The 22,049-nt window shown below is 45.7% G+C and overlaps 1 protein-coding gene across 4 annotated transcripts in view; it reads left to right on the top strand.

Moving 5' to 3' along the window:
- Positions 1 to 22,049, top strand: part of CHFR (checkpoint with forkhead and ring finger domains) — a 30,091-nt gene that overhangs the window by 4,753 nt on the left and 3,289 nt on the right. For 2 of the 4 annotated variants that reach the window (XM_041728869.1, XM_041728868.1), the window contains exons 3-16: positions 1,242 to 1,341; positions 6,002 to 6,111; positions 6,911 to 6,970; positions 7,101 to 7,310; positions 10,103 to 10,270; positions 11,902 to 12,061; positions 12,932 to 13,086; positions 13,176 to 13,338; positions 15,097 to 15,239; positions 16,383 to 16,499; positions 17,194 to 17,277; positions 17,927 to 17,997; positions 18,971 to 19,058; positions 21,621 to 21,728. In XM_041728869.1, coding sequence (XP_041584803.1) covers positions 1,242 to 1,341; positions 6,002 to 6,111; positions 6,911 to 6,970; positions 7,101 to 7,310; positions 10,103 to 10,270; positions 11,902 to 12,061; positions 12,932 to 13,086; positions 13,176 to 13,338; positions 15,097 to 15,239; positions 16,383 to 16,499; positions 17,194 to 17,277; positions 17,927 to 17,997; positions 18,971 to 19,058; positions 21,621 to 21,728 — 1,737 coding nt within the window. The remainder of the gene's footprint in view (positions 1 to 1,241; positions 1,342 to 6,001; positions 6,112 to 6,910; positions 6,971 to 7,100; positions 7,311 to 10,102; positions 10,271 to 11,901; positions 12,062 to 12,931; positions 13,087 to 13,175; positions 13,339 to 15,096; positions 15,240 to 16,382; positions 16,500 to 17,193; positions 17,278 to 17,926; positions 17,998 to 18,970; positions 19,059 to 21,620; positions 21,729 to 22,049) is intronic. The other 2 variants (XM_041728870.1, XM_041728871.1) reach the window with 2 other exon arrangements.

The following is a 22,049-nucleotide window of genomic DNA, read 5'->3' as shown; positions in this document are numbered from 1 at the left end:
TGGCACTTGTATTGCTTCCCATGTTTTTGTTTTTGTTTTAAGATTTTATTTATTGGGCACCCTGGGTGGTTCAGCGGTTTAGTGCATGCCTTTGGCCCAGGGCATGATCCTGGAGTCCCCAGATCAAGTCCCATGTCGGGCTCCTGGTATGGAGCCTGCTTCTCCCTCTGCCTGTATCTCGGCCTGTCTCTCTGTCTCTCATGAATAAATAAATAAAATCTTCCCCCATGTTTGGTTATTAAAAATAAAGCTATAAACCTTAGTAGAGAGAACAAAGCATTTCAGAGTTTCCTCCTTGCGTTTAATGAGGATATAATCAGGGATCCCTGGGTGGCTCAGCTGTTGAGCATCTGTCTTCGGCCCAGGGCATGATCCTGGAGTTCTGGGATCGAGTCCCACATTGGGCTCCCTGCATGGAGCCTGCTTCTCCCTCCATCTGTGTCTCTGCCTCTCTCTCTCTGTCTCTCTCATGAATGAATAAATAAATAATTTTTTAAATGAGGATATAATCACATTTAGTTGTAGATGCATCCCTCTTTTGTTTTAAATTTTCTCAAACGTACCTGTGTCTGTAATTTGCACAGTCACTTTTTCTGTGACTCTTGGTCATTGTTTCAGTTTTGTGACAATTTATAAAATCTTAGATTACACGAAGAAGAAATTAAGGACTGAGTTAAGATACTGAAAAATTTCTTAACTAAGTCCCTTAGTTTTTTAAACTTCTGCTTTTATAAGGATAGCTGTGTATATATGCATATTGTGAAATTGTCACCAAGAAGCTGTTGATGCGGAGCCAGAACTGATGATGGGGTATCCTTTAGGTTAATAGGGAGTCAGAAAGGTTTGAGACACAGTCCCTCTCCCTTTGCTTTGGATTAATACTTAAAAGCTTTAAAAAAAAAAAAAAGTTTTAAAAAAATTGCTTCCTAAGGGGTGCCTGGGTGGCTCGGTCAGTTAAGCATCTGTCTCTTGATTTCAGCTCAGGTCATGATTTCAGGGTCCTGAGATGGAGCCCCACATCAGGCCGAGCTTAGCCAAGAGTTTGAGACTGTCCCTTGCCCCACTCTCTCAAATAAATATTTTTTAAAAAATTACTTCCTATCTTGCCTGATTAGGTATTGTCTCCTACAGTGCATACAAAATGGGTCTTGATTTTCAGCCACATGCTTTGATTAAGCAAAGGGCAGTATTGTGCACAGTCCCCATTGTCATATCCAATGTGTATCCTTTCTCTGTTACAGGTTGTGACCTTTCATTCCCCGGCAATAAACTGGTCTCTGGAGATCACTGTAAAATTATAGTGGATGAAAAATCTGGTCAGGTGTCACTAGAAGATACCAGGTAAGTTCTTTCTGAACTTTTTTGTTTGTTTGTTTAAGGTTTTTTTGTTTTTGTTTTTATGTAATCTCCACACACAACATGGGGCTCAAATTCACAACCTCAAGATCAAGAGTTGCACATTTCACTGACTGAGCCAGCCAGGTGCCCCCCTATCCGAACTTTTATGTTTTCTCTCTCTTTTTTTTTTATTTTTTTTTTTTCTTTTTTTTTTCTTTTTTTTTTAATTTTAATTTTACTTTCTTAAAGATTTTAAAAATCTATTTATTCTTGAGAGATACAGAGAGAGAGGCAGAGACATGGGTAGAGGGAGAGGCAGGCTCCATGCAGGGAGCCTGATGCAAGACTCGATCCCGGAACTCCAGGATCACACCCCGAGCCAAAGGCAGATGCTCAGCCGCTGAGGCACCCAGGCATCCCTTCTGTTTTCTCTTGAAGCCATTGACTACAGAGAAGAAACAAGGGCTTGTTTTCTATAACATAGTAGTTCACTAGGCTGTCCAGTTACTAGAAAACACATTTTCTGGTTTCCAATAACATTTCCATATCTATGAGCTTTCTTGAATGTATTCAAATTATAGCAAAAATATCTCTGAAGAAAATGCTCCTCATCACTTGCCATCAGGGAAATACAAATCAAAACCACAATGAGATACCACCTCACACCAGTGAGAATGGGGAAAATTAACAAGGCAGGAAACCACAAATGTTGGAGAGGATGCGGAGAAAAGGGAACCCTCTTACACTGTTGGTGGGAATGTGAACTGGTGCAGCCACTCTGGAAAACGGTGTCGAGGTTCCTCAAAGAGTTACAAATAGACCTGCCCTACGACCCAGCAATTGCACTGTTGGGGATTTACCCCAAAGATGCAGATGCAATGAAACGCCGGGACACCTGCACCCCGATGTTTCTAGCAGCAATGTCCACAATAGCCAAACTGTGGAAGGAGCCTCAGTGTCCATTGAAAGATGAATGGATAAAGAAGATGTGGTCTCTGTATACAATGGAATATTCCTCAGCCATTAGAAGCGACAAATACCCACCATTTGCTTCAACGTGGATGGAACTGGAGGGTATTATGCTGAGTGAAATAAGTCAATTGGAGAAGGACAAACATTATATGTTCTCATTCATTTGTGGAATATGAATAATAGTGAAAGGGAATAGAAGGGAAGGGAGAGAAAATGGGTAGGAAATATCAGAAAGGGAGACAGAACATAAAGACTCCTAACTCTGGAAAATGAACTAGGGGTGGTGGAAGGGGAGGTGGGCGGGGGGTGGGGGTGAATGGGTGACGGGCACTGAGGGGGGCACTAGACGGGATGAGCACTGGGTGTTATTCTTTATGTTGGCAAATTGAACACCAATAAAAAATAAATTTGTTATTTAAAAAATATATTTCTGAAAAAATAAAATTAAAAAGACAGTGATAACCTAAAAGTTGCAAACCTATTCAAGTTAGACTTTTTCCTCCAAATATAAAAAAAATTTTTTTCTGGAGGTGCCTGGGTGGCTCAACTGGTTGACCAAGATGCTTTCAGTTCAGGTCATGAACCCAGGGTCCCAGGATAGAGCCCCTCATCAGGCTTTCTGCACAGCTGGGAGTCTGCTTCTTCTCCTCCCTGCTCATGGGTGCTTACACATGTGCTCTTTCTGTCTGCAATAAAATCTTTTCTTTTTAAAAAATTGTTATACAACATAAGTGGTATTATAAAAGTGAAAAGCTTTCTTAAATCCCACTCATGCTTTAGAAAATACATATGTAAAAAAAATACATCTGTATATATTTCAGTTTTGCTAGACACTTTGTCTTTTTTCACTTTTATTTACAGAGTGCTTGTGTGTCAGTGTATCCACCATTCATTTTGTCTTTTTCATTATTATTATATAATAACTTACCTGTCGGGATCCCTGGGTGGCGCAGCGGTTTGGCGCCTGCCTTTGGCCCAGGGCGCGATCCTGGAGACCCGGGATCGAATCCCACGTCGGGCTCCCGGTGCATGGAGCCTGCTTCTCCCTCTGCCTGTGTCTCTGTCTCTCTCTCTCTCTCTGTGTGACTATCATAAATAAATAAATAAAAATTTAAAAAAAAAAAAAAAAATAACTTACCTGTCAACTCCTGTACTGATGAAAACTTACTATTTTGACTTTTTATTGTAAATGATACAATTATTCTCTTCTGAAACCCTTTGCATTCATGTCTGATTATTTTCTTGGGATAAGTTTATAGGAAGGAATGCTGAGTCAGAATGTGCCTATTTTGGGCTCCCTGGGTGGCTCAGCGGTTTGGTGCCTGCCTTTGGCCCGGGGCATGATCCTGGAGTCCTGGGATCGAGTCCCATAGAGTCCCATATCGGGCTCCCTGCATGGAGCCTGCGTCTCCCTCCCTCTGCCTATGTTTCTGCCCGCCCCACCCCCACCCCCCACCACCTCTCTCTGTGTCTCTCATGAATAAATAAATAAAATCTAAAAAAAAAAAAAAGAAAAGAAAAGAAAAGAATGTGCCTATTTTAAACCTAGTGGCAGATAGGCTTCCAGCAATATGTTGAGAGTATGCTTTTTCTATCAGGTGAATTTTTATTTTTGTAAAGGTCAAGTGCTATGAGATTATTTGGTAACTACAGTTGTAGGAATTGAACACTAAGAATTAGGTTTATTAGGAAGAAATGATGTTGGGAATCCCTGGGTGGCTCAGCAGTTTAGCACCTGCCTTCGGCCCAGTGCATGATCCTGGAGACCTGGGATCGAGTCCCACGTTGGGCTCCCTGCATGGAGCCTGTTTCTCTCTTTGCCTGCGTCTCTGCCCCCTCCCCCCCATCTGTCTTTCATGAATAAATAAATAAAATCTTTAAAAAAAATACTAGAAAAGAAAGAAAAAATGTAAAATTTAAAGGAAGAAATGATGCTTCTTGGCCTCTCTTCTAATAGGTAGCAGCTTAAGTTCATTTCTCAGCCTACTGTAGAATAATGTAGCCCTAGTTCTAGAGCTGTCCTGCAGCAGGTCCTGGCTTTCCAGTACTGGCCATATGACAGTTTTAGTTTCCTGTGGCTCTTGTGACAAATTATCACAAACTTAGTGGCTTAAAATAGCACATAGCTATGATCTTTTAGTGCTCAAGATACAAAGTCTAACTCAGGTCTCATTGGACTAAAATCAAATTGTCAGCATGGCTGAGAGTCTGGAGACTCTAGGGGAGAATCCATTCCCTGCCGTTGCCAGCTTCTAGCAGCCACTGCATTCCTTGGCTGAACTGGCTGGAGTCGGGGTTGTTCCAGGCAGAAGGAACTACAGGTACTGAGGCACAAGCAGGCCCTGCGTGCTCACGGTAAGTAATGAGTGCAGAGCCAGACAGTAGACTGGAGTAGAAAGGCCCTGCTGTCCACTCTAGGGAGTTTGGACGGTAGCCTGAGAGCAATGAGAAGTAATCAAGGGGGTTTAAGCAGAAGTGTAAAATCAGACTTTTTTGGGTAGAAAGAACACAAGAATGGATTGTGAGGAGAAGCCTAGCGGCAGAGGCCCTGGCTGTATTGGGTAGTGCCACCAGCTTTTGCAAGTGAAGTCTCATTGGGACACAGCTATAGCCCCTTGATTGGGTCCTGTCTATGGCTGCTTTTCCTGTGACAGTGGCAGAGCTGAGTAGTTGGGATACAGACTGTGTGATCAATCATACAGCCTAAACTATTTACTTTCTGGCCCTTTACCAAACACTCAAGTAGTGGATGTCTGCTCAAATGTAAAAAATAAGGCCCCTTCCCCACTGGAGGCCTTGGGAGTGAAGCTGTAGAGTTAAGCTTGGGTGGTTTGCTTGCTTAAGTGGGTTAGTTTGCTTGCTTGCTGAGTTCTTGTCTTGTACACTATTCACCATGCCTGCAGTGTGCCCTTCGTCCACTAATGATTTTCTGTCAGATATCTACTCAGGAATCCCTCCTCAAGGAAGCACTCCCTCTCCCATCTGACTTGGGCTCCTGTCTGTCCCCTTGGCAGTTTGTGCCTCTTCCACCTGGCAGTGTGCTCCCTAATTGGAAAGACCTCCCAGCTGGGGGGCCACGCCATCTTCTAGTCTGTAGCCTGGCATTTATTTGCTTCTACCTAGAACCTGTCTCTTTGTCTCTGTGTTTGTCTCTCTGTCTCTCTTTTTTAGGTAGGCTCCATGCACAGTGTGGGGCTTGAATTTAGGAGCAAGATCTGAGCCGAGACTGAGTTGGACGCTTAACCGACTAAGCCAACCAGGCGCCCCTTGGTGGAACCTGTCTCTTAAGTGTCAGTGCTCATTTGAGGAATGAGCTGACTCAGTCGTAACTTCTGGAGGGAGTGGTAAATCTGTGGACATAGCGAATTGCAGATGTAGGAGAGAAGCTGAAATCAGAGCTGCTCATAGAAGTCCAAGGGTCCACCAGGAGGCAGATGGAGGAGAACATGGCATTGGGAAAAGCAGACATGTTGATAAGATTGGTTGCTGGTTTGACTGTCAGTAAGGTGGCAACAGGCAAGCATTTTCTCAGGAGAATTATAGGATGGCACTTGCATATATGGATCCTTAAATATTTACATCGTTCTTACGAACGTTTTATCATTTTCAAAGCAGTAATATTGAACTGTTTTTTTAGTGGTGATAGAAAAAGAAAATTTTAGGATAAGTTGCAATTCTGTTGTCTCTACAGCACCAATGGAACAGTAATTAACAAGCTGAAGGTTGTTAAGAAGCAGACCTGCCCTTTGCAGACGGGGGATGTCATCTACTTGGTGTACAGGAAGAATGAGCCAGAACACAGTAAGAGAAAGGGAATGGACAGGGTGGACACATGGGTGGTGCTTGACGGGGAAGTCCTGTTACAGGTGGGAAGCGTGGTTGAAAGGGAGTCTGCTGAAGCAGGTATTTCCCTTAGAAATGTTAGTGTTACCTACATTTTCTTTGTTGTTGATGTAGATTCTTGGTGTGACTCATGTCTGTTGAAGAATGGGAGCATTGACCTTAACAGCCTGAGTCCCAGTTATTCTCCAGAAATCCCACCAAAGTCATGAGCCACACACCTCAGAATGGCAGAAGTGAACAAGGATGGGTTAGGTTACATAGAAGAAACCTGAGTTATGGGGATTAAGATCTAGAAGAGGGGTTGGAGGCCAGCGGTTGTTCTGTGTTTGGGAGAGAAGAATGATATAGGACAAGGAGAGTTGGGGGAGTCTTTTGAAGGTTACCTACAAAGTGGAAGAAGGAGGCAGATTTCTCAGATTGTTTTAAGTGTAGACAAAGCCAGTCATTGGCCACGTGGCAGGATCTTTTGTTTGCCTTCTGTTAGTTAGAAATGCCAGCAAAACACAAATTCATCACCTATTCATTGTTTTTGCCCTCCCTAGACTGCCTCCTGGCTCCAGAAATTTTTTCCTGAAGCCTATTTATTTTAAAGTTTGTTAAGATATTTTGGGTCACTTGTTTTGAAATCCCTTAAACTGCTTAATGTTGTTACTAGCTGGTAAGTAAGTAGGGGACTGAAGTGACAGGAACAAAAGAGGGAAGTGAGTTCCAGCTGGTGCCTGGGGACTCTGTTCTGATTTGGTTAATTTCCTTTTAGATGTGGCATACCTCTATGAATCTTTAAATGAGAAGCAGGACATCACACAAGACTCCTTTGGTAAGTGAGACTGTAACCAAGTGGGTACATAGTAAGGGCTCTTGATTCTTGCTGGAATGTCTTGCCCACGGTAGTGGTGTTCCACCTGAGCCCTGATTGTGTGCTCATTCTTCTCTTTCTGTGCTTGCAGAAGCCAATAAAGAGAATGTGTTCCGTGTGACCAAAGATACCTCAGGTGCAGGGCAAGGTGACGACCCCCAGGTCCTGCCGTCATCGCCCACCACTCAGGCGTGCTTTGAGGAACCACAGCCATCAACGTCCACATCAGACCTCTTCCCCACGGCTTCTACCTCTTCCATGGAGCCCACCTCTGCAGGGCAAGCACCTTCCTCCAGTTCTGGTGAGACAGGAACCTTTTGGTGGTAGCTGCATTGCTTTGTGGCCACTACTTCTGACCTGTGTTGCTACAGAGAAGACAGATAAACTACTCAGGAAGGTGGAGGTGGCATCAGGCATCAGGTTCTCAGTAGCAAGATTTCTGTAGTAGATGTCTTGTTGCATCCCAAATATTAAGTGCTGAAAATCAGAGATGATAGTACATGGTGTTTCTGGTAGTTTTATTGGGATATAATTTGCATGCCATAACAATCACCCAGTTCAAGTGTGCACTTCAGTGGATTTTACTGTATTCATTGTGTTGTGCATTCATCACCACTCTGTAGTTCCCAAATGTTTTCATCACCCCAAAAGGAGACCCCACACCCATCAGCAGTCATTCCTTTGTCCCCAGCAACCACTAACCTTCCTTCTGTGTCTCTGATTTGCCTCTTCTGGTCATTTCTTACACATGGAATCATATACTCTGTGGCCTTTTGTTTCTGCTGCTTTTACTCAGCATAATGTTTTCAAGACTCATCCAGGATAACACATCATTTAAAGCCAGTTTTAGGCTCTTAATGCGTGGCTCTGTTGTTGAGCAGCCAACTCTGGATTTCAGCTTGGGTTATGGTCTTGGGGTGGTAGGGTTGAGCCCCATGTCGGACCGTGCCCTGCTCAGCGGGGAGTTGGAACCTGCTTGAGATTTTTCCTCTCCTGCCCGTCCCCTGCTTGTGTGTGCACTCTCTCTAAATAAATAAATACTAAAAAAAAAAAAAAAAAATCCAACAACTAGTTTTACATGTACTGGTCCTTACGGCATCATTCTTTACCTTCTTTACCTTCCTTCTTGGTCTCTAGAGAAAATTCAGACTCTAGGTGCTATGTGACCTTAACATTCCCTTGTTGGTGTTGTTAGAGTGTAGAACATATGTGTTTATATGTTTTGTGAATTAGATCATACTATGTATGTTCATATTTTAGTTCACTTTCTTAGCTATTCTTCTGTATTTTGCTTCCAGATTCTCCTTAGGATTATCTTTTTAAGTTAAAAAAAAATCTTTTTTGAGATTTTGATTGGAGAGAATTGACATTTTTACAATACCCAGGATAGTGGTGTTTTACCCTGTTTATTAAGTTCTTTGATGTTCTTCAGTGAAGTTTCTTTTTCACCTAGTTTCGAGAACTCTTACTTATCCCTAGAATACTTCCTCCCCTCTTTTTTTTAAAGATTTTGTTTATTTGAGGGGCGCCTGGGTGGTTCAGTGAAGAATCTGCCTTTGGGTTGGGTCATGAGCCCCACCTTGTGCTCCCTGCTCAGTGGGGAGCCTGCTTCTTCTTCTTCCTCTCTTGCTCCCCCTGCTTGTGCTATCTCTCTATGTCAAATAAATAAAATCTTTGGGGGGGGGGGATTTTATTTATTTGAGAGAGAGAGAGAAAGCAAGCAACCACTGCTTCCATTTTTGCAAATTTGGTTTTTAGTTTTTTGATAATGTTCTAACTTCATTAAAGGAAACCACAATGAGGCATCACCTCATACCTGTTAGAATAGCCAGCATCAAAAAAGACTAGGGATACCAAGTGTTGGTGAGGATGCAGAGAAAGGGGAAGCTGAGTGTCCAGTGATGGATGGATAGATGAAGAAGATGCAATGTGTGTGTATACACATACAATTGTTAATTTTATTGTAAGAGGACAATGTATTTATATACTGTGCAACTAAAAAAATAAAATCATAAATAGAAGAAATTTTGCTGTAAACAAATTGTTCAGATGGAAAGCCTAGCTCCAACCTTGGAAAGGCCGGGAAATTTTTCTATGTACCTCTCTCAGTTTAAACCTACTAAGAGAATAACCAGACTGCTAAATGTGAGATTGGGTGCCAAGTGCTTTATAAGTTTTAAGTGAATCCTCATGATGGGTCTGTTGGAGAGGTACCATCATCATCATAGTCTTCATTCTGAAGTGAGACACTCCACTGAGCGGGGAAGGCCCCCTCGCAGTGGGAGTGAGGACCAGAGCTAGGAGCCAGCCCTGGAAGCTGCCTCTTCTGGGAAGCTGCTTCTGGGGAGCTCATTTGCTCCCCAGAGAATTCTAACCTTTCTCTTTTGGCTGCCATATGGCAGTTTCTTCTCTTTTCAAAATAACACTTACCATTTGAATATTACAGACTACATGTGGATTGTACTAAAGTATTATAAACTAGGGCTTTATTGTGATAAAGGTTATTAAGCCCAGTTAAAAGCTGGGCTTGTTTAAATCGATGAGTCTAGGAGCACCTGGGTCACTCAGTGATTAAACATCTGCCTTTGGCTCACATTGTGATCCTGGATCCTGGGATCCAGTCCCACATCAGGCTCCCTGCAGGGAGCCTGGTTCTCCCTCTGCTTTTGTCTTTTCCTTTCTCTTTGTGTTTCATGAATAAATAAATTAAAAATCTTCTAGGGATCCCTGGGTGGCGCAGCAGTTTGGCGCCTGCCTTTGGCCCAGGGCGTGATCCTAGAGACCCGGGATCAAGTCCCACGTCGGGCTCCCGGTGCATGAAGCCTGCTTCTCCCTCTGCCTGTGTCTCTGCCCCTCTGTCTCTCTCTCTCTCTCTCTCTCTCTGACTATCATGAATAAATAATAAAAAAAAGAAAAAAAATTTTAAAAAAATCTTCTAAAAAATGTAGTTGAATATTTCTAGTGAGTATGTATTATGGAGAATATACGGCACCTTGGATTACCTAGACCTGGCTTGAATCTGGTGCTTCACCTGCCTGCTGTCTCCTTCTAGGGTGGATGAATCAGAACCTCTTTTGTTTGTCCCTCTCACAGCTTCCAGAGATGCATACATCTCCCCAAAAGAGTGTGGTCCATCTGTGGCAAGTGATGAAATCCCCATCTTTCCTTCAGCTCTGCCAGACAGAGAGGGAGCATCCTTTTCTCTGTCGGAACCCCAGGATCAGGAGGATTTGGAGCCCATCAGGAAGAAAATGAAAGGAGGTCAGAGTCTTAGGTTTCTGTGTGTCTCTGGCCCTTGGGGGAGTGCATAGGGCCCTAGTGGGACAGTTTGAGCTGCTCCCATTGGAGCCTCTCCTTTTGAAGAAGCATGGGGATGTGTCTCAGGCACAGACCTGTGGTGCCTCAGCTTTTTTGGAATGGAAATCTGAGCCTTTTCTTTCGTCTTTACATCATTAGGATTGAACAATGTTTACTGTCAGGTTATGCTCATGATCTGGAAGCAGTGCATTCCAAGTTCGAGTTCTGTCCTGATGTGAAAATCTATTTTTAAATATGTTGTCTTTGAGGGCACCTGGCTGGCTCAGAGGAGCCTGTGACTCTTAATCTTGGAGTCATGGATTCCAGCCCTACATTGGGTATAGATCTTACTAAAAAATAAACTAAAAAAAAAAAAAAAAGTTGTCTTTCAAGTGATAGTTTTAACCTCCTCGTAAAGGTTATTTAGAGCAAAATCTTCACTTAAAAAGCCTAAGTTAAAATGATTGTAAAAAACACTTGGGAATGTTTGGTGGGGCACTGGCTGTGCCATAGGCCTGAGAGCAGCCCGCAGATTGGAGCAGTGAGACTGGGAGGCTCCAGGAGGATACTGCCTATGTCTCTGCATCTGTCTCTCATGAATGGGTAAATAAAATATTTTTAAAAAGAGAAAAAAAATTAAAATCACTCAACCTAAACATAGCATCACAGTTCAGAAACACAGAGGTCCTTTACCAGGAAAAGTAGCTAAAAACACAAATGTTAACTCAGAGGAGTGTAGTTCAAGGCAGAGGGCTGCTACTTTTGTTTTCTTTTAAATATTTGACTTTGTAAATTGTGTTTAAGTATTTCTTTTTTTTTTTTTAATTTTTATTTATTTATGATAGTCACAGAGAGATAGAGAGAGAGGCAGAGACACAGGCAGAGGGAGAAGCAGGCTCCATGCACCGGGAGCCCGACGTGGGATTCGATCCCGGGTCTCCAGGATCGCGCCCTGGGCCAAAGGCAGGCGCCAAACCGCTGCGCCACCCAGGGATCCCAAGTATTTCTTTAATTAAAAATAAAAATTAATCTGTAGTTAGCAACACAGGAGCACTCTAGAACACCACCAGAAGAAAAGGAAAAAAATCCACAACTCCTGGTAACATAAGAGTGTACTTTCCCATGTGTATACAAATCACGTTTTTTGTTTAAACAAAAAATGACATTACACAAATATACTGGGGGACAAATGGTCTTTATTTTTTAAGCATGTATCCTGAGTGCCTCTTTTTTGGGTCATTAACTGTTCTAAAACAAAATTTTTTTTCTTTAAAGATTTTATTTATTCATGAGAGACACACAGAGAATAGGCAGAGATATAAGTAGAGGGAGAAGCAGGTTCCCTGTGGGGAGTTTGATGTGGGACTCGATCCCAGGACCCCAGGATCATGCCCTGAGCCAAAGGCAGACACTCAACCACTGAGCCAACCAGGCCTCCCTAAAACAAAACTAAAAAATATTGGAATATAAGACTTCTTTTAGGCCATCTTAAAAACACCCTTTAAAATACAAACACTGGGGAGAGCTCTCTCTTCTCTCTTTAGGTTAAGGTGTTCATAAAACAGGTGGTCAGAACGCATCTGTTTCTCTCACAGGTGGGGACACTGACCTGACCCTGCAGTTCTTGGTTGCAGACCAGTGTAGAGATACCCACACCACCCTTGGGAATGTTAGATCCGAGGCTGTGAAGCCTGACAAGATGGAGGAGACACTCACATGCATCATCTGCCAGGACCTGCTGCATGATTGTGTGAGGTATGCGTGCGTATGTCGCAGGAGGATGAGAGATAGGGGGGAGCAGCCGCGGGGAATCGAGCCTCTGGGTCCTGTCAGGTTCCACTCTGCAGAGCTTACTCATGGCATTTTACTTGTGTGGCCAACAAGCCAAACACCTGACCCTTGTTGCCAAGGCTGTAGGAGAGTACGTGGGGTTGATGCGGTGATGATCTCAGTCGACACTGGTCCCATCTGAGCCAAGTAGAACAGAAAAGCTGTACAGAGCTTTCCTAGGAAAAGGCCCAGAATGAGGATCCCTGGAGCAGTCTAGGGAGCGCCCTCTCCTTGCTTCTCTATGGGAGCCTGAGAGCCTGTCCAAATTTCCACTTCAACACAGGCCTTTTCCACACTCAATGTCCATGCTTCTCATATTCCTGGAGTTATTGCCTGCTCTAATGTCCTTCCTGGAGCACAGATTGGCATTTCTTTTCATTAGCAAGGACCAAGTTAGGGTCGTTTAGGTGGAAGCTCTTCTCACGTGGGGTGTGGAAGGCAGGTGGCATTCCTAGCTTATCAGCTGAGGACACAGATGCAGCCAGCGATGGGTGCCATATGCAAGGAGTAGAGCACCCTGAGAAGCAGGGCTTCCAGGCTCTGTGGAGTTAAGTGAGCTTTGTGGGAGGGTGATTTGCTCACTTTTATGTTTTGTGACCAACCCTCAGCCTGAGTGAGGCCACATCCTGCTCTGGGGAAAGGCAGTATGAACTGGGGTCCCTGCTTCTCATGCTCCACACAGGCCATGCCCCATGTGCCCTGGTATCTGGGGGCTGCTGCTATGGCCTGGCAGACAGATGCTCCATCTGTGAGTGCTCTGCAGGAGTGTCTGCAGACTTGTCCTTGTGCCCTCAGCCTACAGCCCTGCATGCACACCTTCTGTGCAGCCTGCTACTCAGGCTGGATGGAGCGTTCTACCTGGTGTCCCACCTGCCGCTGTCCAGTCGAGAGGATCTGTAAAAACCACATCCTGAACAACCTGGTGGAGGCCTACCTTCTCCAGCACCCAGGCAAGTGGGGAGCCCGCCTTGCTCCTAGAAACCATGGCTGTGTCTCCAGGGGCTCCTCAGCTAGTAGAGCCGTGGCCTTTGCATTCCAGACAAGAGTCGCAGCGAGGAAGATGTGCGGAGCATGGCTGCCAGGAACAAGATCACTCAAGACATGTTGCAACCCAAGGTCAGAAGGTCTTTCTCTGATGAGGAGGGCAGTTCGGAAGATCTGCTGGAGCTGTCAGATGTGGACAGTGAATCATCGGATGTTAGGTGAGCCTCTGCCTGGTTCTCGGGGGCAGGGAGCTGGACAGGCAGCATGGAGTCTGAGCCAGCCAAGGACAGCCACCCACTCGGGTGACTGGGTGGTATCTGTCCCCATGCCTCCTGCGGTAACCCCCCCTTCAGGTATACATGCAGTATTTATTTTTTGCTGTTACTTTTCTGTATTTATTTCCAGCTGTTTTGAGGTGTAATTGATATACAGTACCCTTTGAGTTTCAGGTATAGCAGCTAATGAATGGTTTGACGCTGATGTCTGTTAGAAAACAATGGCCACCATAACCCACACTGTTATTTGCTGACACCTCGTCGGGTGCTGTGATTCACTGGCTATGACAACGTCACAATTTGACATGTTCTTTGCCCCACATAAGTGCATTTACTCTGTAGCTTATCTAGTGACCGTTGAGTCCTATGGCATAAGTTGCGTTATCCTCAGTTGTCAGGATGTTACTGTAGAGAAGCCATGGCCACCTGGCCAAGAGGATGCAATTCTAGGAGACCTTATTTTATCTGCTGTAAAATGCTGGTGTTTCCTGACTCAGAAGTCCATAGACTTGAGTTTTAGATGGAGCATCACATTTAGAAAGACAAAAATCAAATTTTCCAAATTTATTATCTTTTTGTTTCTTTTTGTAAAATTTACAAATAATGGTCAAGCAAAAGGAAGAAATCAAAAATCGCTTGAGCATGAACACTTCTTTGTGTATCCTTCCAGCCACTCATATACGTAGCCACAGTATTCCTCTACAGATGGGATTGTGGTGTTTCTAAAACTCTGACTTGTGAAGCCATGCTACAGTACCTACCAGCGGAGTGGATGTGGAATGGTCAGGTCAGAGGGCTGGACCTGCCACTTGGGTCATTCCATGCCCATCATGGAATGCTGGCCTTCCTGGGGTTGTGGAGGGATGTCAGGAACCCCTGGCCACACTTGATGTTGCCTGAGATAACAGCTGTCTCGTTCCTAACTGAAGTTGAGTGTCTTCTCACCAGTGGTGTCAGTCGGGCCTTACTCTTCCTTTGCTGGCTCTTGCCATTAGAGGTGGGCTCAGGAAGCTGCTCTCTGGCTCAAGTGAGGGAAGAGTCTGTATTTTTCCTATGGATTCCATTTTACCAACTATGTTTTTGGAAAGCTCAACTGAAGTGCATAAAGTTAGTGGGGCAGGGCTCCTGCGGCGGGTTGGAAGGCCCCTAGAGAACAGCAACATACCATGGCACATTTAGGGGCCCAGGGTGAGTCCTGAGTGCACTTGGCAAGCTGGGTGTGTTTCTGGATGTCATCCACAGCTCACCCAGCATTGAACCTGTGAGTGTGTATCTAGCCCCGTGTGGGGACTGAGTGGCCATGCTCTGGGGGATGCTATGCCAAAGCAGCAGGAGTGGGCAGGACAAGTCTCTGTATGTTAGGAGCTGCCAAGAGGGATGAGGTAGTCTGGAATCCTTACAGCAGAGGGGAGCCAGCAGGTGGCAAGGAACAGAGTCCTCCAAGTGCTGTTCTTCCAGGATGAGCACTGGGTGCCCAGTGGGGCATGCCGTGCTTGCCCCTCATATACCCTGGGCGGCAGCAGATGGTGCAGAGCTGAGGTGTGAGGCACTGGGATAGGACTGGGGTAGGACTTCTCTGTGAGCAGAGAAGATGCCTCTGGTCTGGGGATCTGGATCTCGTCTTGTCATAAGGGCTAGGGGCGTTGTCGCCGTCACCGTGTGCTTCCCCACAATCGAGGGGTTTGTGTGCTTTTCTTGCAGCCAGCCGTACATTGTATGCAGGCAGTGCCCTGAGTACCGGAGGCAGGGTGGGCAGGCCCTCCCCTGCCCAGGGCCTAACAGTGAGCCAGGGGTACCACAGGCTGCTGGGGATGCGCCGTCAACCTCCACCAGTGTCAAGACAGGTGAGACACCACCTTCTCTGCTGTTGTCCTGCCATGACTGCCCAGGACACAGCCTATATTCTTGCTGGCTCCTCCCCCATTCCTATCCCAGTCCTGTCACTGCCTCCATGGTCTTGCCACCTCTCAGACCCCATTGCTTCTCATGTTCTGTTTTGGGCTAAGAAACCAGAGAGTTGACTTGTCTCATGGACCCTGCTCCTGGGCACTCCTAGGAGTTCAGTCCTGATCCTGACATTTGCTTCAGGCAGCTGGCACCCCAGAGTTGCTGGCTAGAGCAGAAATGACCATCACACCCATCACACTTGGGCCCCTTAAATGAGAGACTGGCTTCTTTTTGGCAGCGGGTCATGGTGTCATCAGAGCCAACCTGAGCTCTGCCCCACTGCCTGCTTCTAGTGGGCTGGGTCCCAGATGCCATCAGGAAAGGGAGAGAGTACAGGTGAAATCTTATGTTTTTGGCCCTGGCCATTCTGTAGGCATGGCCCCACAGGGCCCAGTTTCTTAGTTGCTGTGGGTCTGAGCCTGTCATGAGACCACTGACCCAGGATTGTGACCTGGAGCCATGGGCAGTGCAGCACCTGGTCACAAAACCAACTCTACCATTCCTCAGGTAGACCCCATCATTTTCAAATTGCAGATGGAAGTCCCCAGTGGGATGGGGCCTGTAGCAAGTGTGTGTGCACAGATGGAGCCTCCTATGAGGCCGTCAAGTATGCAGGGCCTGGGCTCTGTGGACACAACTCTTAGAGTGGGGTCAGCCAGCCATGTCCATCAGGCCCACCAGGCCCATCACTTGTTTATTTGGAAGACACAAAGATTAATATAGAACTTGCTTTGTTGTTTAATGATGTGTGCTTTCTGGCCTAAGGAAATGGTAGAAAACCTTCAAGGATCTTTGAAATCTTGCTACGACTGCTGAACTGAAAGATCGCTTTGCTTGTTTTTCATTTTATTTAAAATGTTTCATTTAAATGATTGGCTATCATTTGGCCATTTAAGAAAACAGGTCTGAGTTTTCCCCAGGTTTTCTTGTGGATCAGTTTCCTTGTTTGCTTTCCCGCCATTCCTCTCCATGTGGGTCTGACTGGTTCTTTCTGCCCATGTGCCAGTATGTGCTGCCTAAATGTCCTGTCTGTTCTGCAGCCCAGGATTATGTGTGCGCCCTGCAAGGAAGCCATGCCATATGCACCTGCTGCTTCCAGCCCATGCCCGACCGGAGGGCAGAACGTGAGCAGGACCCCCGCATCGCCCCCCAGCAGTGTGAGTAAGGGTGTGAGCATTTACTGCCTTCCTGAGCCACCTCCCTGCCACAGAGCCTGTCCTGTGGATCCTTCCAGACTCAGGTTTCAGGACAGTGTTGACTGTGGTGCATGGTGTGAAGTAAAGACGTGGCTGTGTTTTCTCATCTGCAGACTCGGTTGTCCGTGTACAATCATGTTGACTAATCATCTTTGCCATCAGTTGATAACCCACTCTGTCACACACCTCATTTTCATGTATGGGTGAAACATGTATGGGTGAAACTTCTCTTTCTGAAGTCTGCATCTGATATTTGTCCCCACACCAAGTCCATAATATTTCTATAGTGTGTCACTTCTGTTTTAAGATTTTTATTTGTTTATTTAAAAGAGAGTGTGCAAGCATGAGAGTGGGTGGGCAGAGGGAGAGAGAGAATCTCAGGCAGACTCCCCACTGAGCTCAGAGCCTGACATGGGGCTCAACTTCATGACCCTGACATTGTGACCTGAGTCAAAACCAAGAGGCGGACAGCCAACCGACTGAGCCCCGCGGGTGCCCTATGATGTGTCACTTTTAAATATAATACGTGAAATACAGTGTTTTAATTTGCAATTCTGGGATTGCTATTACAATTGAATTTGTCATTTATTGAATGGTTATTTGAATTCATTCCTCACTGAAGTGGCCTGACTGGCCGTTGTGCTGTGTCCCGCAGGTGCCGTTTGCCTACAGCCTTTCTGCCACCTGTACTGGGGCTGCGCCCGGGCGGGCTGCCTTGGCTGCCTGGCCCCATTCTGTGGTAATGCCGGCTCTCCAGCTGAGTTGCTTCAGCCTGTTCTGGTGCACTTGAGGGCGGTGACGGATAGCATGGCCTGAGTTGGGGAAGGCCAACATTAGTGACCATACTTCCTCCTGACATACAAGTGTCACTCTGTGCTAATGTGAAACCAGGCAGTAACAGGACAGCTGTGGGGACATGGAGTTCAGTCGGGGAGGGTTTCCTTACATGTTAAGGATACCAGCACAGAAAACGCCTGGTCTAGCTGCAGTGTTCAGACCTTGAGGTACCGAGGAGAGAGCTGTCCATGTTGGGAGGGAGTGGAATGGAAGTTGTTGTACCTGTTCTCATTTTATTTTTTATTTATTTTTTAAAGATTTGATTTATTCATTCACGAGAGAGACAGAGAGAGAGAGGCAGAGACATAGGCAGAGGAAGAAGGAGGCTCCCTGCAGGAAGCCCAATGTGGGACTCAATCCCGGGATTCCGGGATCATGCCCTGAGCCAAAGGCATGCTCAACCGCTGAGCCACCCAGGCGTCCCCTGTTCTCATTTTAAACGGGAACTTTTTGTTCTTTCTAGACTCTGTAAGAAAGAAAATGTATTTATGTTAGCGTCAGTGATGATGCTTTCTGTAAGACATATGACTTTGTTTCCTTCCATTTGGCAGAGCTAGACCTGGGCGACAGGTGTCTGGACGGGGTTCTGAGCAACAACCACTACGAGTCAGACGTCCTGAAGGTAATGGAGCTCCCAAACAGGTGTGGCTGGAGCTCAGGTCCATAGAGGACCCAAGGATTTCCAGAGTTCTAATGGCTATTTCTAGGACTGCCAACTTATTAGTGTACCACATTGGTGCTTTGCTGTGTTTTCCCATCTTCCCCAGTGGAGGGGTTTCCTTCATGTCCATCATGTCATGAATCTGTAGGACTTGGTGCCAGTGCCTGCTTGCCCCAACCAGAGAGTTCCTGGGTCTGGGTGGGGAGTGGGGTGGCCATTTGGTGGAACCAGGGCCTTTGGCTTCCTCCTTTCTGACATGCTCCTTTCCATGTTTTAGGAAGCTGACCTGGCTCTTAGAATTTCAATGTTTAATGTGCACATCCGTCCCTGGCCAAGTGTCATGCCTTTATCCCATTTATGTGCCGTGTTGTTGCACAAGCGAGACCATGGGCCTTCTCGCCGGCATGACGAGCCAGTCTGGTTAGATGTTCCATAGATGCTCACAGGAGGAACCAAGAACTCTGTGTTTCCGGAGGGCAGCATGTAGATCCAGAAACAGCTTCCTTCTGTGATTGTGGATCTGTTGCTGCCCAAGGTCTGCTCTGGCCAAGGTTGGGTGTCTCACCACTCCTGTGCAAGGAATGTCTTTGCAGAGTTTTAGAGAGAACGTGGTAACTCACATGTTCAAATATCTGAAGCTAGCTTTCCTTTTGAGGTTCTGAACAGTGTCTCAGACGAGGACCCTTGTGAACTAGATGGTGAGCATGTTGTCAGTCCTGGGCATCCTAGTCCTTGGGCTGTCTCAGGTGTCCTATGATCTTGGAAGCAGAGCCCTACAACTGCGTATAGCACTCCCTTTAGCTGCTATGTTTAACTTACTTGTGCTGTGGTGTTACCCATTTCAAGGACCTTTTATGAAACGTTTGCCTTCTTGTCATTTTAGTGTTTTTTTTTCCAAACTAGTATCTAAGATTTCCCTTCTTCCTAATCACAGAATTATCTGGCAACCAGGGGTTTGACGTGGAAAAATATGTTGACAGAAAGTCTGGTGGCTTTGCAGAGGGGAGCGTTTTTACTATCTGGTAAGCATCATTGCACTTGCTTTCTTCTCTCTAGAGGTGATGCCTTGGCCTCCTGTGAAGCAGTAGAACCTGCCAGGCGGAACTGGGCTGCTCTTGCCCAGCTGCCTTCCACAGGCACAGCCTTCCCCCCTGCGCAGCCTGACAGAGGCAGACAGAAAGTGCTAGTACTTTTGGGTTTTTTTTAAAAGTTAGTTGAGCCGACATGATCCATTCCAGTATCTTTTCTGCCATGGGGGAAGGAGGGGCACAACAGAAGAGACCCAGACTCCACCATCTGTTGGCGCTGCGTGGAGATTCTGAGACTGGTTGTTCCCAAGCACTCAGGGTCCTCATTGGCTTCTCACTTGCTGTGTTGGTGACTTAGTGCAGGCTTGCCCTGCCTCTCAGGGTATCCTGTATCACATTGTGAAATGTGATTTGTCACTGAGGGAGGGAGCTGCAGAAAATTTAGCAGATGCCTTTTTGTTTTTTAAAGATTTTATTTATTTATTTGAGAGAGGGAGGGAAGGAGCACATGTGTGTTCGGGGAGGAGTACAGAGGGAGGGAGAGGGAGGAAGGAAGAGATCTCCAGCAGACTCCCCAATGATGATAGAGCCCAATGTGGGGCTCCATCCCACAACCCTGAGATCATGACCTGAACCAAAATCTAGAGTCAAATGTTCAACCACGGGGCCACCCAGGTGCCCCAAATGACTTTTTTTTTTTTTTCCCTAAAACATACATTATCGTGAAAGACTTTAGAAGTCACTGGGAATTGTTCTAAGCAGTTGCTGTCTTATGGACACATTCTCACAAGTGTCTCGGGTGTTCTCTGCTGCAGTGGCCCTGGGACTGCCCAGACCTATCATCAGAGCCTGAACTCCATGAGCTTTTTAATGTGTCTGTAAAGCTGACATAGCTCACAAAGATGTGTGAATGACAGAGGTACAAAGGATAAAGTGAAAATGACTGGCAGTCCCTCCACCTGAGTACCCAGTGGTGATGCTTACCCTGTGTACCTGCCCATGTATGCACACCGTCCTCGTCAATGAAACCCTACCACGTGTGCCGTGTTATGGCCTGCTGTTTGTTCAGCAGTATATCTTGGATCTTTTCTGTGTCAATGAAGATCTGTTCCTTGATTTTTATTACATAGTATTATAATGTTTTTTTTTATCCAGTTCAAAATGGGATATTTAAGGGATTTTCCACTTTCCACTGTGTGAATCAGCACTGCAGCTCCTGAGTGACCATGCAGTAGGGTAGGTTTGGGAAATTGTTCCATTAGGATAAATGAGGACAGTGGTATGCACAGTTGAGACTTGGCCATAGTAACTCTCCTGCCTAAGGACATGCCTCAGGTGTGAAGACCAGTATCTTCTTAAGTCCATACTGGCTGGCAGGTCTTGTAAATACGAACAGGCCTACTGGATGTATCGTTTTTGTCTCTCCATGTTGGAACATTCACAGAATATAAGATCTTTGTGTGTCATGGTTCACCGGCTTATCTGTGATCATGGCCCATGTTAGGCTCTCTGGATTTGGGAATATAGGTTCGTAGGATACCTTTGTAGGTGCAACTGGTTGTCATTTGTGTTGTAAAGGTGTTTTCCACTAACTTATTATTATTTTACTTTTGATGGATATGTTTCCATTGTGTTAAGTTATAGGCAGTCAGATTTGCAGGTCCTTTCCTGCATGCTGTTTGGTTTATGAGACATAATTATTTTTTTAATAATAAATTTATTTTTTATTGGTGTTCAATTTACCAACATACAGAATAACACCCAGTGCTCATCCCGTCAAGTGCCCCCCTCAGTGCCCATTACCCATTCAGCCCTAGTGAATGGGCTCCCCTTCCACCACCCCTAGTTCGTTTCCCAGAGTTAGGAGTCTTTATGTTCTGTTATGAGACATAATTAGAAATAACTCAAGAGAAAAATAATATTTATTCCTCTTGGGATGCCTGGGTGGCTCAGCGGTTGAGCATCTGCCTTCGGCTTAGGTCGTGATCCCGAGGTTCTGGGATCGAGTCCCACTTCAGGCTCCCCACAGGGATCTGCTTCTCCCTCTGCCTGTGTCTATGCTTCTCTGTGTGTGTCTCTCATGAATAAATAAATAAAATCTTAAAAATTCATTTCTCTTAGTACTTTTTTTTTAATTTTTAAAATATTTGAATTTTTATCCAAGTGGAAATATTCTGCTGTGAGGAAATAAGTGGGTTTTATTCTTGTTTTCCAAATGTCTGGCCCATTGTCTCTGCCCCATGTGTGGATTGGTACTCTGGTTTCCCACTACTTTGCAAAGGCATTGCTGTTCTACTGTTCTGGAAACGTGATGCCATATGCTAACCGGCATGCCCACATGAAGCTGTTTTCCTTTCAATTTTTTTTTTTTATTTTTATTTATGATAGAGAGAGAGAGAGAGAGAGAGAGGCAGAGACACAGGCAGAGGGAGAAGCAGGCTCCATGCACCGGGAGCCCGATGTGGGATTCGATCCCGGGTCTCCAGGATCGCGCCCTGGGCCAAAGGCAGGCGCCAAACCGCTGCGCCACCCAGGGATCCCCTGTTTTCCTTTCAGATTACAGAATCACGGGGAACACCGTGCTGTGTTACTGCTGTGGCCTGCGGAGCTTCCGAGAGCTGACCTACCAGTATCGGCAGAACATCCCTGCTTCTGAGTTGCCAGGTAAGGAAGCCTCCTCACCCCCGACTCAGTTCTGCCTAGATTGGCTCCTATGTTCCTTCACATCATAGATACTCCGCCTTTGCTGTGTTCTTGGTGCACGGGTCTGCCTCAGCAGGCACAAACCTGGGGAGATAGGCTGTGTAGGGGCCGTGCTTATTATTTTTTTTTTTTTTACTTTTTTTTTTTTAAGATGTTATTTATTTATTCATGAGAGACACAGAGAGAGGCAGAGACACAGACAGAAGGAGAGGGCGACTCCCTGTGGGAAGCCTGATATGGGACTCGATCCCAGGATTCCGGGATCATGCACTGACCCGAAGG

Source organism: Vulpes lagopus, chromosome 14, assembly GCF_018345385.1.
Source record: "Vulpes lagopus strain Blue_001 chromosome 14, ASM1834538v1, whole genome shotgun sequence".
NCBI classification, from domain to species: Eukaryota; Metazoa; Chordata; class Mammalia; order Carnivora; family Canidae; genus Vulpes; species Vulpes lagopus.
This window is presented reverse-complemented; position numbering and strand designations above follow the sequence as displayed.